Source organism: Sphaerodactylus townsendi, linkage group LG01 (genome assembly GCF_021028975.2).
Source record: "Sphaerodactylus townsendi isolate TG3544 linkage group LG01, MPM_Stown_v2.3, whole genome shotgun sequence".
In the NCBI taxonomy this organism is placed as follows: Eukaryota; Metazoa; Chordata; class Lepidosauria; order Squamata; family Sphaerodactylidae; genus Sphaerodactylus; species Sphaerodactylus townsendi.
In genome coordinates, this window is record NC_059425.1 from 118,008,925 (window position 1) to 118,023,385 (window position 14,461).

Sequence of the window (14,461 nt, forward strand, 5' to 3'; positions counted from 1 at the left end):
TAAGACCCAGGAGAGACACTGCCAGTCACACTAGACACACTAGACAGTACTGACCATGATAGACCAACAGTCTGACTCAGTATAAGGCAGCTTTATGTGTTCATTCATAATTGATAAATTAAAAAGAGATAGTGTTTTAAAACTGACAAGGGGAAAGAGGGACTGTGGATATCCTTATTGATATGTTTTAAACTAGGGAGCCATAAGAGGACATTTTTTTAAAAAAACAACCCAAACCTATGAGAATAGCACTACTAGTGGCAATTGTAATCTCATTCTATTACCAGAGATGTGTTGTGCCCTTTCATTTTTTTAGTGCATAGTAATGTTTTCTCTGTGAAATCCACAAAAACAATTTGTAATACTTTTCCAATCCAGACAGCAAAAAGGATTTTAAATAACCATAAATACTGGAACAAGACAATAAGTTAAAATATAGCCAGTCTTGAAATTCAGATGCCTCCTGCAGCAGTTCCCATGAAGACTGTGTTGATTGGCGGTAAAGATGATACCATGTCTCCATTGGCCTGTCCAGAAGAGTCCATTGTTTCCTGAGGACAGCGCCTAGAATTTCCAAACATGCACTGGGAGGAGGAGGATGCTGTTATGGCCTGTTGGATTTCTGAATCTGCCAAGAAAATAATGATAATGACAGTTTTATACTTTCTTCCTCCTGCCTCCATGTTTGAATTCTAAGAAAAGATGCCAGAGCTCAAGTCTGTCTGAAAACAGTACCTTCTGACTGGAAATCCTCTCTTCTAAATTCTGATATATTATGACTCTCTCTACTTGATTTATAGTAGGAAAAGGAACCACGGTGGTTTTGAAGTTGCCTCTTTGCAGGTGAACCATAACTTAGTAGTATGTTATGTGATTTGAATGCAAGAAGATCCAGGTCCAATCCTCAGAATCTCCAGGGCCAACTATCTAATACCAAATTCTTGAAAAGTCACTGGCCATCAGTATACATACTGTAGGTGAAAAAGTGCTCTGATTTGGACCTATTCCACATGTGTTATATTCCTTGGGTTTGATGCTGTTGGGATTTTTTTTTTCTATCTTCTCACAGCAATGTAGCACATTCATGCATCCACAGGGTTTTCTCAGGCACTTCTCTGATCCAGGCATTTCCAACTCTATTTTACTGTGAAAGATTACATCACAGCCTGGATGGCCACTGCATCGGGACCACGCCAATGTTAAATACATTATTCTTCACTTTTACTTTTGTTTGCAAAAAAATCTGAAAACTAAAAAGCTAAACATTAAAAAATGGGGATTTAAATTCCCCCATTTTTTAAAGCATTGTTTGTTGAAATGGCTGGTGACAGCAAGTATCTTGCTGGGGTTTGTAGATTCAGACCTCAAAGTTTTAAGTGTTCCTTTTTAGATCTCCCTCCCACCTCTCGAAATATCGTTGGATAAGGATATCTTGATATGGACGATATAATCTATTCCTATCCAATTGTTTGTTTACTTGCTCTCCAAACAAGTTTAAAAGAATTAAGTCTTCAATTTTTGAATCTCTCTGGGAGAAAAGCAGCTGGGGAGAAAAGTCACATCCTATCTATCCTAAAACCACTGAAATTGGGGCCCTGCATCTTTATTACATGAAAAGGAAAAAAGGGAGCTTCAGATGGACATCCAAACCATGTGTAGTTTTGCATTCAGTTCAAGAGATCAGAGCTCTAGCTCTGGTGTCAGATCAACTTACTTATAGGGTTCCGGCAGGCCATTGAGGCATCTGTGTAATATGATGCTCCCTGTTTCCTTTCAGTGTCTTCCAAGATGCTAAGAGGATCATGAACGTCGTTGTACGGAGGTAATGATCGAATGCTGCTGATGACGGAAACATGCTGATCTACCATGGACCCAAGTCTGTGGGATTCTGAGTAGTTTATATTATTTCCATAGAAACCTGTTGGTAGGAATCAAACAACAAGTAACTAAAAATTGTTAGCAACAGCTACATTAGAACACAAGTGTTACACTTAGATGGTAGGAGAATGGTATTTTATTGATAAAAAGGATGATGCATAGAGGGATTAGTCTGAGGTCAGGGGAACTGCATAATGGAAAAGAAGGACCACATCATTTCTATACCTGCTGTTTTCCAAGAAAAACTGCTCAGAAAAGTCATTCCCTAGAGCAGGAGTCCCAAACATTTTTGAGCCTGTGGGTACATTTGAAATTCTGACAGAGCTTTCCACATGGACCAATTAAACCGGGATAACACTGGTAAAAAACCCTGGGGGGGGGGGAACTTTGCATGAATCCTGATCCTAACGTGGATCTGCTCCACATTTCCCCCCCAACCCGGGTTTTATACTCGCCTTGCAGCCAAAGCCACAGCACGTTATGCAGCTGGGATTTCCCCCCTCCCTTCCGACTCCTACCTGTGGAGGCACTGTGGCTCCAGCAAGACTCTGTGTGCCTGCCTGTACAGCTGCATAGGAGGGAGGTAAGTTTCGGAAAGGTTACCAAAAAAGTGCGCCTCTATTCAAAGATGTGCGCCCTGGCTGATGCGCTGGCTGTCCACAAGACAGCTAGTCATGCAAAGGTCCTGGGGCCATTCCAAGTTCATTAATCCTGACTGTAACCCACTCAGAATTTGCTGTACAGAAAGGGCCATAATTGGTTTTGCAACAAAACGGTTGGCACAAAGCAGCAGCTGCAGGAGGTGGACCCAGTCACAAAATCATTGCCACATATTAACTTCAGCAACACAGGTAAATACTTCTGCTGTGGTTGCAGATGCTGCCAAAGAAACATTTTAAAAAGTCTGCACAGCCAATTAGATCTTTAAGATTCAACTGAAAGCCTTGCTGAGCAAAAGCCTTACCTGGAACTGCCCACTTCCTACAAACACTTGGTGAGCAACAAAAAAAGTGTCCATGGGTGCTGTGGTGCCCATGAGCATTACGTTGGGGACCCCTGCCCTAGAGACTTACCCAATTTGGCTCTTAAGGAGACTGGAATTGTGAAACTATTGTCCCGGAGTCTGCAACTAGTGCATTCAAGTTCCACGTCTTGAAGTAAACTCTTTATTCTCACCAATGAAATGCAAAGGGGTGGGGGACAGACATTAAAGCTTGCATCTAGTTTGACACATGATTTGCACAGTTACCTGCCCTTGTTAATTGTCATTGGTATGGTTTGACAAATATGTCATGTCAAGGGACCCTGTCATTATTGGGTGCCAAAAAACTAACCACACAAAGGTAGTATTGAGATACAGTTTATGGATTTTGTTGGATTAATTTAGATGGACCATTTTCTGATGCAAGATTTGCTAAGCTCTTAAGATTGCTTTCAGCCTTATACCCACCATCAACTGACAACGAGCATCTGAGACAGACTTCTTGCTTTGGTCACAGGATGGGTATGTGCATGGACAAGGTGACCAATGAAATCAAAAAAGTGGTTATTTGTTATAGTTTAAAACTTTTACATCTCATATTTCAATAAATATAGGATTCCAATATAGGTCACAGACTTTTTTGTATAAAATCTCTGCAACTGGCAACTTGGGAATGAAAACTGAAAACCAGATAGGCTTCGCTCCCACCTTGCTGTGATCCATCTCAGATGGGGTGATTCACACAAAGGCTAGCATATGATGGATGGATATGAGATGGATGTGAAATGTGGGCCCCTATGGCTATCATGGGTCTGGAACCACAAAAGCAATTTCAGTTTCACTTCAGTTTACACAGACTATAACATGGATTCTCCCACTAAAATGACATACTATAGAGCCAAATTAACCCAGACACCCCTTTTCCTAGACCCTCAGCAAGCTCACACTAGGAATACCATTATAAGTTCTTCTATCAGACAAGTCATAGTAAATAATTTCCTTCCTAGAAACTCAGTTCTTATAAGTAGAATGTTGGTTTTGGATGACAGGTTCCATCCAGGACATTCTCTAGGTGACTTTACTCAAGTCACTGTCTCAGCCTATGCTGCCTCTCATGATGATTGGCAGAACCAAATGACATAAGAATTGTAAATTACTTTTTGCATTAAAAAAAACAGAATTCAAATATATATATATCAATGTATGTGTGACAAAGCAGTCTGGATCTCACTTTTATGTGAATGAAATCAAGGTAGACTTTCCACTGCTCATAAACTGCATGCTGTGTTTCTTATATAACTGATGTGGCTCCAGAGTTATGAGGAGGCCTGCCAATAGACCAGAAGTCTGGAAAACTACAACACATTTTTGTGGAGTTCATGGAATAGAAACATGTTCACCACATTATAAGAATTCTGTAGATTATACAGTTAGGATTCTAACAGCACAGCCCTAAACAGACATGTACCCTGTGAAGCTCATTGTATTTTATTTTATTTCTGTACCACCTATCCCCTTTTGGGGTCAGGCTGGTTTAACTGGCATCAGTGTAACTCTATTTAGAATTGCACTGTAAATATGTTAAGTGACTTGGAGTCAAACACCTTTTTCATTCATTTCTGCTTTGTTCTGAGGAAATATTCCCTGCCTATGAGACAGACAAGTTCTGGATTGGTAGATAAGAAATAACAAGCAAGGAAAATAAAATAAATCTCTGGAAAGTTTTAATACCATTGGAAGCATTTGAGGGATATGGTGATCCTTGACAGGTTAATGAATTGTTCATGAAGTTGTAGCTCCCATTATTCAAAAACTGTACGTTGTGAGACTCCTGTATGCTTGCAGAAGATCCGTAATTAGGAGGCGATCTGACATTGTATGGAGAAACAGCACAGCTGCTACTGAAGAATTCTCTTGAGAATCGCTGCTCATTTGTGTTTGTGTAGTGACTAGGTTCTGCCCTGTGTTGATAGGCTCCAGAAGAGGAATGAGTCTGGGTCCTGAACATGGCTGGGTAATTGGCACTAACTCCGTAAAAATTCTGATTCGTCTGTGGTACAGTCTGGTAAAGGGTTTCTGAGTAAGAACAATGGGAATGTGCAGATAACGGTGGACCTACACTTGCAGGTCTTCCAGCCATTGGTCCCTGGTTGATAACACTTCCTCGACTAACCACAGCAGGAGAAATGGGTGGTGTCATAAGTTGGCCAGTGCTCTGGGAGAGCTCTGTTTGACCTTGAAAAATAAAATAGGGTGATTAGCTTGAGTTCGCATACTGAAATTTTTCAAAATCTAACCAATGGAAACATAGCCTTGGAAATTTCAGGGCTGTTGTCTCCCATGTTCCTTTTAAAAAAACACTTACATAAGAAGAATCAAAGGCAAGGGGGAGGGGAGGTCTATTGTTTTCTACCTGTAAGCTGCATTTCCTCATTGTTCCCAGTATGGAATGGGTTGAGGCCAGGAGACATGCTACTGTGTTGATTGGTTGACAAAGGGAAATAGGCTTGTTCCGCAAGGCATTCATTTTTCACTGAAGCATCACTAGAAACTGTACCAGCTTTGTTGCGGTTTGCTAGGAAACAAGAGCTTGGTGATGCAGTAAAAGCAGCTTTGCTTGCATCTGGAAAAGTAAGATAGGATTTCATGGTGGCATGTAAAATAGAGCAGAAATACACAATACTGGTGAATATACAATTTGAAATATAAGAACAGGTTAGTTAGATTTAAGTCCAGTAGCACTTTAGAAACCAACAAGATTTTGGGGATGTAAGTGTTTGAAGGGAGCTTTGACTCTTGAAAGCTTATACCCTGAAAATCTTGTTGGTTTCTCAGGTGCTACTGGATTCAAATCTAACCATTCTATTGTAGACTATGACTACCCTCTGAAACTGAGCCATTTTTCATTCAGTCATATTATGAGTTTTCACCAAATAAAGTTAGGAATTGATCATTTCCCACATTACACCCGTGACAGCAAAAGTGTTTTCTATGTAATATTGTACCCACAAACCTCTCTATATCATCAGAGGATTTTGCTTCCCAATTCACACATCAAGAATTAAAACACAAAACACAGCTGTGGTGGCAACTACTGGCAGAAGCTGTCCAGTGTGATGTGAGAGCCAGTGTGGTGTAGTGGTTAAGAGCAGGTGGATTCTAATCTGGAGAACCGGGTTTGATTCCCCACTCCTCCACCTGAGTGGCAGAGGCTTATCTGGTGAACCAGATGTGTTTCTGCACTCCTACATTCCTGCTAGGTGACCTTGGGCTAGTCACAGTTCTTTGGAACTCTTTCAGAGAGGAAGGGAAAGGAGCTTGTAAGCTACCTTGAGTATCCTTACAGGAGAGAATGGTGGGTTATAAATCCAAATTATTGTTATTGTTGTTGTAGATTTCACAGCTGCCAGATCTTTAGCTGGTTGTTGGCCATTCATTCCAATTCGAGCCTCACCCAAAGGCCTAGGAAGTTGGAATGTATCAGAATAGTATTCATGCGGATCCCAGCAGGGCTGCCTTCTGAATTTGACAGAAGTTAATTTTGTCAATTCGAAGATGTTTCAAGTTGTTGTTGTTATTGAAACAAACTAGCATTTAATTTCCTGAAGAGATAAACTTCTTCCATTCTACCCCACTTCATGTTTTATTATACACTGATCTATTGTCATGGTGTATAGAAAGCTCAAATAGTTGAAAAGATTTGTGTTATGTCAAATTGCACAATAAGTGGAAAAATCATATATGGAGACTTTAACAAGTAACTGTTTTGCATTCATTTCTATGAAAATGGCTAAAGAATTAAGAGCTTTTTAACCCCATCCTAAGCATGACTAATCAGAGGAAAGTTCCCCTTATAATCAGTGGTACTCTCTCTCATGTTGGTATGCAATCTTATAAATCCCTCACTACTTTCTGGGGAAGATCAGAACATTCAGTTGGCTAAAAAGGAATTCTGATTTTCATCAATATCCAGCTATCAATAACTGTGGAGGAAACTGTGCTTTCAGCCACTACTCACGGCCCTCCAGATGTTATGGACTACAGTTCCCATCATCTGCTGCCAGCATCTGGAGGGCCGTGAGTTTGACACCTGTGCACTAGAGGCAATGTGATTACATTTTTACAGAAAACAATGTTAATTAGAAATTAGACTTATACATAAAACTGAAAACAGAGAAGAATCCAATTAATATGGAAAGGCAAAAGAATCTAACAATGCAATCATAACCAGAATGATACTTTTCAAAGCCCATTGAAATCTACAAAAAGGTGCAACTCTGTTTAGGATTTAACTTTAAGAGAAATAGGTTGGGAGTAACTGGAAACTTTCTACAGTTGGAAGGCATTTCCACCTGCATAGTACAACATTCTTACCCCACCCCTGTTAATGCAGTTCAAATTTTATTCCCAATTGCTGCTCACAGTAGTTAGAGGACCTCCACATGAATAATATAGGGGGAGTCAGAACTCTGCCATTGTAGGGGGAAATTGGAAAAATTGTCTGCCATTGCCCATGTAGAAATTCTCTGGGAGACCCAAGCCACAGTATACAAACTGATTAAGTGTGTAAAAAAAAATCATGCCATTTGATTATGAATGCCCTTTTAAGATTGTTTAGTACAGTGGTTCTCAACCTGGGAGTCAGGACCCCTTTGGGGGTCGAATGACCCTTTCACAGGGGTCCCCTAAGACTCTCTGCATCACTGTTCTCCATCTGTAAAATGGATAAATGTTAGAGTTGGCAGTCACCACAACATGAGGAACTGTATTAAGAGTCGCGGCATTAGGAAGATTGAGAACCACTGGTTTAATATATTATCTCACATTGTCGTAGTGATAAATGAATTCCCTATGCTCCTTTTAAAACAGAGGCATTTTTAAATACTAAAAGCAGGCCTTTTTTATAAGCCAATTTTAAATGTAGACTCCATGTTTTCATCAGGCATTTGACAGAGTCTGAATATGTCCCCCAATATCCTCTCCCACAATTTCCTGCAATCTTCCCAACTCCCTTCATCCCTTATGACTTCCTGAACCCTTTCTCCCTACCTCCTTTTCTTCCTACTGCCTGTTGCTTCTCATTGCAGTCTAAAAATGTTTCCCAAATGCTGATCCTGAGAACAGCATGAGAGGGGAGTAGTCAGCTACATCAAGGACAAATGGAGCAACAGTATTAATAGCATGAAAATCTTGCATCAGTTCAGGTATACCAAAGAGATTTCCTTCTCTATATCAAGTTGGGACATAGAGAGGCTTTTAGAGCTACTGTAATCTCTATGACATCATATCTAATCAGCAAGGAAATGTTGAGAGATGTTCTCAGAGCTACTTCAACCATCTTCTGAAGATTTACAAAGCTAGAATCTGAGAATCATTTGTAAACACAGAAAGCCTTTTTAATTGGATTGGTGTTTGATGGCTAAAGATTTGTTGGTAGCTCTACACATTAGATGTTACTATCTGAGATTTTATAATAGGATGGTAATTGAAATAGATAAATCGGTATTTCAGGCCTAGGTAGCAGATGATAAACCCCCAAATGCTCTTAATTTATGGTAAAGATTTCTCTCAGTCTGACTTGTCATTTTTAAACATAAACAAGCATGTACATTGATGATTATTCAGAACTACATTTCCAGTTACCCAAGTTCTTCATATACTTGTCCAACAGTTTCTGGAGTTCTTGTTCTTTGTCATTGTTGAACTGGGTCTCCATGGCCAGCAAGATGTATTCATCTAAAAGCATGCGGATCAGATGAAATGAACCTTGTAAGGGGAGAAAGGTGGAGAGAGCGTGCATGTCATGAACTTATCTTGATGACCATCTCTCCACACTTTACAAGAAGCAAGTGAAACAAACAAATAATTGTTGGACTTTAAATGACCTGCTAAGACCAACAAAGAACAGCGCTTAACTTCTTGCTCTAATCTTGCATTGCAATGGCCCACCTATCACAATGTGTTTACTGTCCTGTAGGTTATTTGGCCTCTAATGACATCAAAGCTGATGAAAGTGAGACAAGCTTTATACCTGAAGTGGGCATACATTAGAGTCAGATAAGGCTGAACTCTACTAGAAGGAGCTTGGGTTTGCTGTGTTCCAGTTCTCCTTATGCAAAAGAATCAGAAAGGGGTTGATGGAAACTTGGCTACATCCGTGGCATAAAAGTAAACTAGAAAGCAATGTATTACATTGTCATAAAAATCTTGATTTTGCACCCAATATAAGAGATTAATGCTGATTTTGTTAATAGGGCTACACTTTTACAATCTAACATGTGCCTGATAGAAACAACTGTGCATAATTTAAATGACTTACAGCTGTGAGTCCCCTGGGTTTTCTTGTTGCCACTGTAGGTGCTGATTAAACACAGCAGCAATAGGGCTTCCACACAGTGGGTATCCTTGTATTTTCCCTGTCCCCTTCAAGCCACTGGTGAGGGGACTTTTTCTGGGGGAGTTTAAATCAAAGTTTTAGTTCAGTGACACCGTAAAACCAACAAAATTTCCCAGAGTGTAAGCTTTTGTGAGTCAAAGCTCACTTCATCAGATTAAAAAATAATTAAGTAACAAATCATTGTAGTGTTATACAGCTATCACAATTTATCGACCACCTGGCAGGGGACTGAAAAAGGGAAAACATACTAAGGTGGATGTGACTAAGACTGATCCATACTTTCCTGCCCACAGAGCACTGATCCAGCTTAGCTGTGATCTTTTTTAAAAGACTGCAGAAAGGCAGATTTTAGAAGATCTCAGGAAAGCCAGAAGGTACATGAAAGTGCCATGATGCTATGTGGAAGTGGAAAACAGGCTCTTAGTATCCACGCTTGGGCAAGCACCCAGTATGGAAGTGACCTTGTACATGAAAACAGCTCCTGTCAGGGACATTGTCTTCCTACTGTCTATTATTCACATCTCCTGTTCTCTACATTCTCAGTTAACATGGGAAATGTTTTCTGTTTTGTTAGGACTGTGCAATTTTTGGGGGGCCTTACTTTGTTTCAGTCACAATAGTGTCATTTTTCCATGCGTTCATTTTCATGGTTTCATTTGTTATTATTCCCAAATCCAGAATATGATCCTTCTTTTCTTCTGCCCTCCTCATTCTTTTTCTCCAACCACCCAAAAGCACTTCCTGGGCTGCAGCATCTCCACATTGATAGTGGTGGAGGCAGCAATTGACAGACCAGGAAGTGATCAGAAAAGCTATCTCAGCCATTCCCTGTCTCCTCAAGCTCCTCAGAAGCCTTTTCTCCACAGATCTGAGGAGGCATGTCTATTGCATCCTGGGAGTTGAAGGCTGCCTGCCTGTCATTTGGGGAACACGTATAATTACAAAAGAAAATAACATCACACACATAGGGAAGCTTTTAAAGTGTCAGAAAACCCAAGAATGAGTGCAGTTTCTTCTTGTTTTTGAAACTAATTAAGCCTCTCAAAAACCAAATGATTTCTTCCCTAAAATTGAAACAAATTATTTCCTCCATATAGACAAAGATCATTTGGTACAGAGTACAGCAGCATTCAAATTTATTATTTATTTATTATAATTATAATTGTCCAGCCCCCTTAGTTAAGTTACAAGCCCTGCTCTTTGTGTCGCTGACTTCTTAGTTGGGGAAGGCAACCAAGGGCAGGGCTTTTTCAGTTGTGGCACCCTGCTTATGGAATTCCCTTCCTCTTGAGGCTCTGCTGGCATCAATGTTGCTTTGGTTCAGATGCCAGGCCCAAACATTTCTGTTAAAGTCTTTTAATTAATGTTTAAACACTATTTTACTCTGGAAATTTATTTCAAGCTGTCTGTGGTCTGTTCTTTTAGCCTATGTTTTATGCTAGGCTGGGATATTAATGCTGGATGTTTATTCCTATCTTTTTGAGTCCTGTTTTTATTATTTTTTACCATAAACATAATATTTACCTTTATTGGCATAAAAGGGTAAAAGATGAAACTTAAAATCAACTTAATTATTTTTATGATGTAAGTTCTTGCATAGGCAGCATAAAAATCTTCCAAATCATACCATTTAATTCACTAAGAATGGAACACATGTTGACAACTCACTGCCAGCCAATCGCCACACACACACACTTAATTCGTAGTGAAGACAGGTGTGGAGGAGAGAGACAGTATGCTCCGTTCCGCATGCAGGATCACCCACCCCACCTTGCTTTTCAAAACCTGGGGGCTTTGGGAAGCAAGGTGGGGGAAAGACAACACAATTCTGCATGTGGGACTGAGTGTACTTAGTCCCATGTGAAGGATCACTCCCTCCACCTACCTTGCCTCCCAAGGTCTGCAGTCATGGGAAGTGAACTGGGGGGTGGGGGAAGAGAGCTGCTGTGGCCACCACCAACAGCTGTCTAGAGCCCATTGCATGTTTACCACTATGGGCTTTACTGATAGTAAATAAATAGTACCATAAACTCTGACCGTATGAGTATGTTTCACCATTGAGTTAACATAACCACTCTCCACTCATCTGAAATAAGGGAAAATATCTTACAGGTAGAGGGTCCCAATCAGGGTATTCACCTTTGATTTTCAAAATAATCTGACAAAGTGGTCCTTTAAAACAGCCACAAGGAAGCTGAGCAATACAAAGCAATCTGCAAAGTCAACCCCTTGATTTCTATCATAATAAAAAAAGGAAGAAAATGGCATATTGTCTCCATGGTGGTGGTAGAGGCAATGGCAGTCACAGTTACTTTTTAAAAAGGATCTTGCTGTAAAACTACCCCTTTATGCACAAAAAGATGAAACCTATTTATAGTTAGGATGTTTCTATAACACCTCTTCCAAATTTTGCTCAAAACAACTTACAATTAAAACCATGAACAAGCTGTTAAAACTTGGTGGAAGCCGATATCCTGTTCTGAGATGTATTTAAATAACGCAGACTCACAAACTGAAGCTTAGGTTCCTTCTGCACAGCAAAAGTACAGCGTGTTGCAGTCTTGCAACCCACTGTCCAGTTGGCTTGTTCACATGACTCTGTGCAGGCAGCGAACAGAGCCCACGGAAGCAATGGGGGTTCCCGTTGCGCCTTCGCACGGAGGTGCATTTTTTTTAAAAAAAAAACCTACCTCCCACTGATGCATAGCCCCAGAGACATGCACAACCTGACCCCCACAGCCATGCTGACACATGTCATGCCCCTGTGCCCCTGCATGACTACGCAGATGTCAGGCAGGGAAGGAAAAAAAATGGAAAGCATAGTCACATTACAGGCGCCTCCTGCCTGGTCATTTGCTCGGAAGCACCTGCAACCCAGGCTATTTAAAAAGAATAGTGGATAGAGCGATTCTTAAAAAACCTGGTGGGGGGAAGAGAAGAAGCGGGATCCATGCAAATTCCCCCCTTCCAATGTTCTTTTGCGTTTATTGGCCTGTGTGGAAGGGGTCATAGAAAAACTTGCAATTAGGATAACAAATTCAATATTATTTTTCATTCAGGTATGTGTGTATATGTGTGGGGTCTGGATTTGGCATGTAACTCAGGGCAAGGAAGCAGAGTCCAAGCAGATAAGAGTGGGGATTCAAGTGAGCCACGTAATAACTGCAATTGTATCTTTCTCTCTTGACTAAGCCAGGTAATAAGTCCCATCCAAACCATAAGCTTTTAAAAGGACTCAATGTGGGGTTTTTTCTCTCTGTCCTGGCATCAGCCATTAGGGGAGGGGCCACGGCTTAATGATGGAGCATCTGTTTGACATGCAGAAGATCCTAAGTTCGATACCTGGCACCTCTAGTTAATGGATCAGAATTAGGTGATGAAAAAGACCTCTGCTGGGAGCCTGGAAATCTGCCACAAGTCTGAATAAACCATACTGACTTTGATGGACCAAAGGTTTGATTTGGTGTAAGACAGCTTCCTGTGTCCATTAACATTTTCCTTTGCAGGAAAGTAAGAAAGAAGAGAAGAAAAAGCTAATCCCCAACCAGCATATTGTAAACCACTATGAATCACAAGGAAAAGCAGAACATATATGTTTTAATAAATAAATGTTAGCTCACAAAGTTGGGATGGAAGACAGAAAACCTTCTGTATCAAAAAGGACTTTTCGAACTTTCTTCTAAGGGGACAAGGGGCAATCTGAACCACTATGCAGTCTTCCCTGACCAATAATGATTAATTTGGAGAAGCAAAATTAATAAATAAGGAAATACAGTTTCTCTTAATATTTTTCCTCATGGGAGAAGTTTCTCCATTTTTCCTCTCATAATAGAAGCTCTACGCTTGCAATTTTCTTTGCTTATTTAGATATTACATGTCTGCCTCTGTACTGGAGAGTGTGTGTGTGTACTGCATTTTAAAATCACCAGGGCGTATTCTCTAGAGTCATGGTTACCAATGTGAATTTTTAAAAAGTTACTGTACTATTTCAATTCCTTTTTCATTACAGAGGAAATGAAAAATGTTGAATCTTAAAAGTTCCATGAAAGGGGCAAATTTAGCTTAGGGCACATTTTCATTTGGTTGGGTATCTGGTTTGACATTGCATAACAGAAATGGGGAAAGACATAGTTTTATAGAAATCACATACCAAAACTTGATGCATTGTTCAAGGTGAGATTATGCATTACTCGTGCTCCAAAAAAGCTCCACTTGAGAAGGAAGTCTTGAGCTCTCTTCTTTAGTGATCGACCATTCTGCTTGCTTGCCTACAGAAAAGAGAAGGCAGGAAAAAGTGTTTTAAAGCCAACCAGAGCCCACGTGTTAGAGAGACTGCCACATACCTATCATTAGATTGTATTTTTGAGGACCAGCTAAAATTATCTTCATTGCAGTGAGCTTGTTTGGAGACCAACTGTTTAGGTTAACTATTGGCTTTATGATAAACCGGAAACCTTAACTGACCATGATTTTGGCAGATTCCACATGAGCCAATAACAGTGGTGTGAAAACGGTGTAAACCCTTTTACACCGTTTTCACACTGCTGTTTTTGGCCCATGTGGAATCTGCCTTAGTGAGCAACTGTGCAAAATCTTTCACAAGCATTTAAAATAATATTTAGCATAACCAAACTACTCCCAGCAGCCAATTAATTATAAATATATTTTGATAAAAAATAATCAGGTTTACAAAAACTGTAAATTGGCTTTCAAATTAGCTGTAACCAGAATTGCAATATAATAAAAACAAACTGTTTTTTTCCTACTAAATATGCTTATACATCATTGGAAAACTTTAACTACCATTTTGTTTGTTTGTTTGTTTAAACTTTTATATGCTGTCTCAGGTAGCTCATAAAGCCTTCAGTTTATCCCCTAAGCCTCAACTATAAACATCTAGGGGTGCTGTGCTCACTGGAAAATGTCCCCACTCTGGCAGCAAAGCAAAATCAAATTCATGCTAGAAGTGGTCTAGCTTGCCACGGGAAGACTAGAAAGGGAAAATGGAGCTGGAGGAAATATGTATGTCTCTGCAAGAAATCTTGCATGTCAGACATTTGTCCCCATCATGCAGCAGATGTTTTGTGTATAATCAGCCACCAAGTGTTTTTATAAAGTAGGAGCATGGTCAAAGACGCCTGTGAATTACCACAAGGCGCGGTTGCTGCTTGGGGTGGGGAGAAGCAAGACCAGTTGATGCCGCC

The 14,461-nt window shown here is 40.2% G+C and overlaps 1 protein-coding gene across 1 annotated transcript in view; it reads right to left on the minus strand.

The window, feature by feature from the left end:
* Positions 1-204: 204 nt before the first annotated feature.
* Positions 205-14,461, minus strand: part of RFX6 (regulatory factor X6) — a 47,048-nt gene continuing 32,791 nt past the window's right edge. Inside the window, exons 14-19 of the mRNA XM_048505618.1 lie at positions 13,408-13,525; positions 8,504-8,626; positions 5,274-5,483; positions 4,592-5,095; positions 1,715-1,918; positions 205-628 (exon numbers count right to left, since the gene is read on the minus strand). Of these exons, the coding sequence (XP_048361575.1) occupies positions 453-628; positions 1,715-1,918; positions 4,592-5,095; positions 5,274-5,483; positions 8,504-8,626; positions 13,408-13,525 (1,335 nt within the window). The 3' untranslated portion in view covers positions 205-452. The remainder of the gene's footprint in view (positions 629-1,714; positions 1,919-4,591; positions 5,096-5,273; positions 5,484-8,503; positions 8,627-13,407; positions 13,526-14,461) is intronic.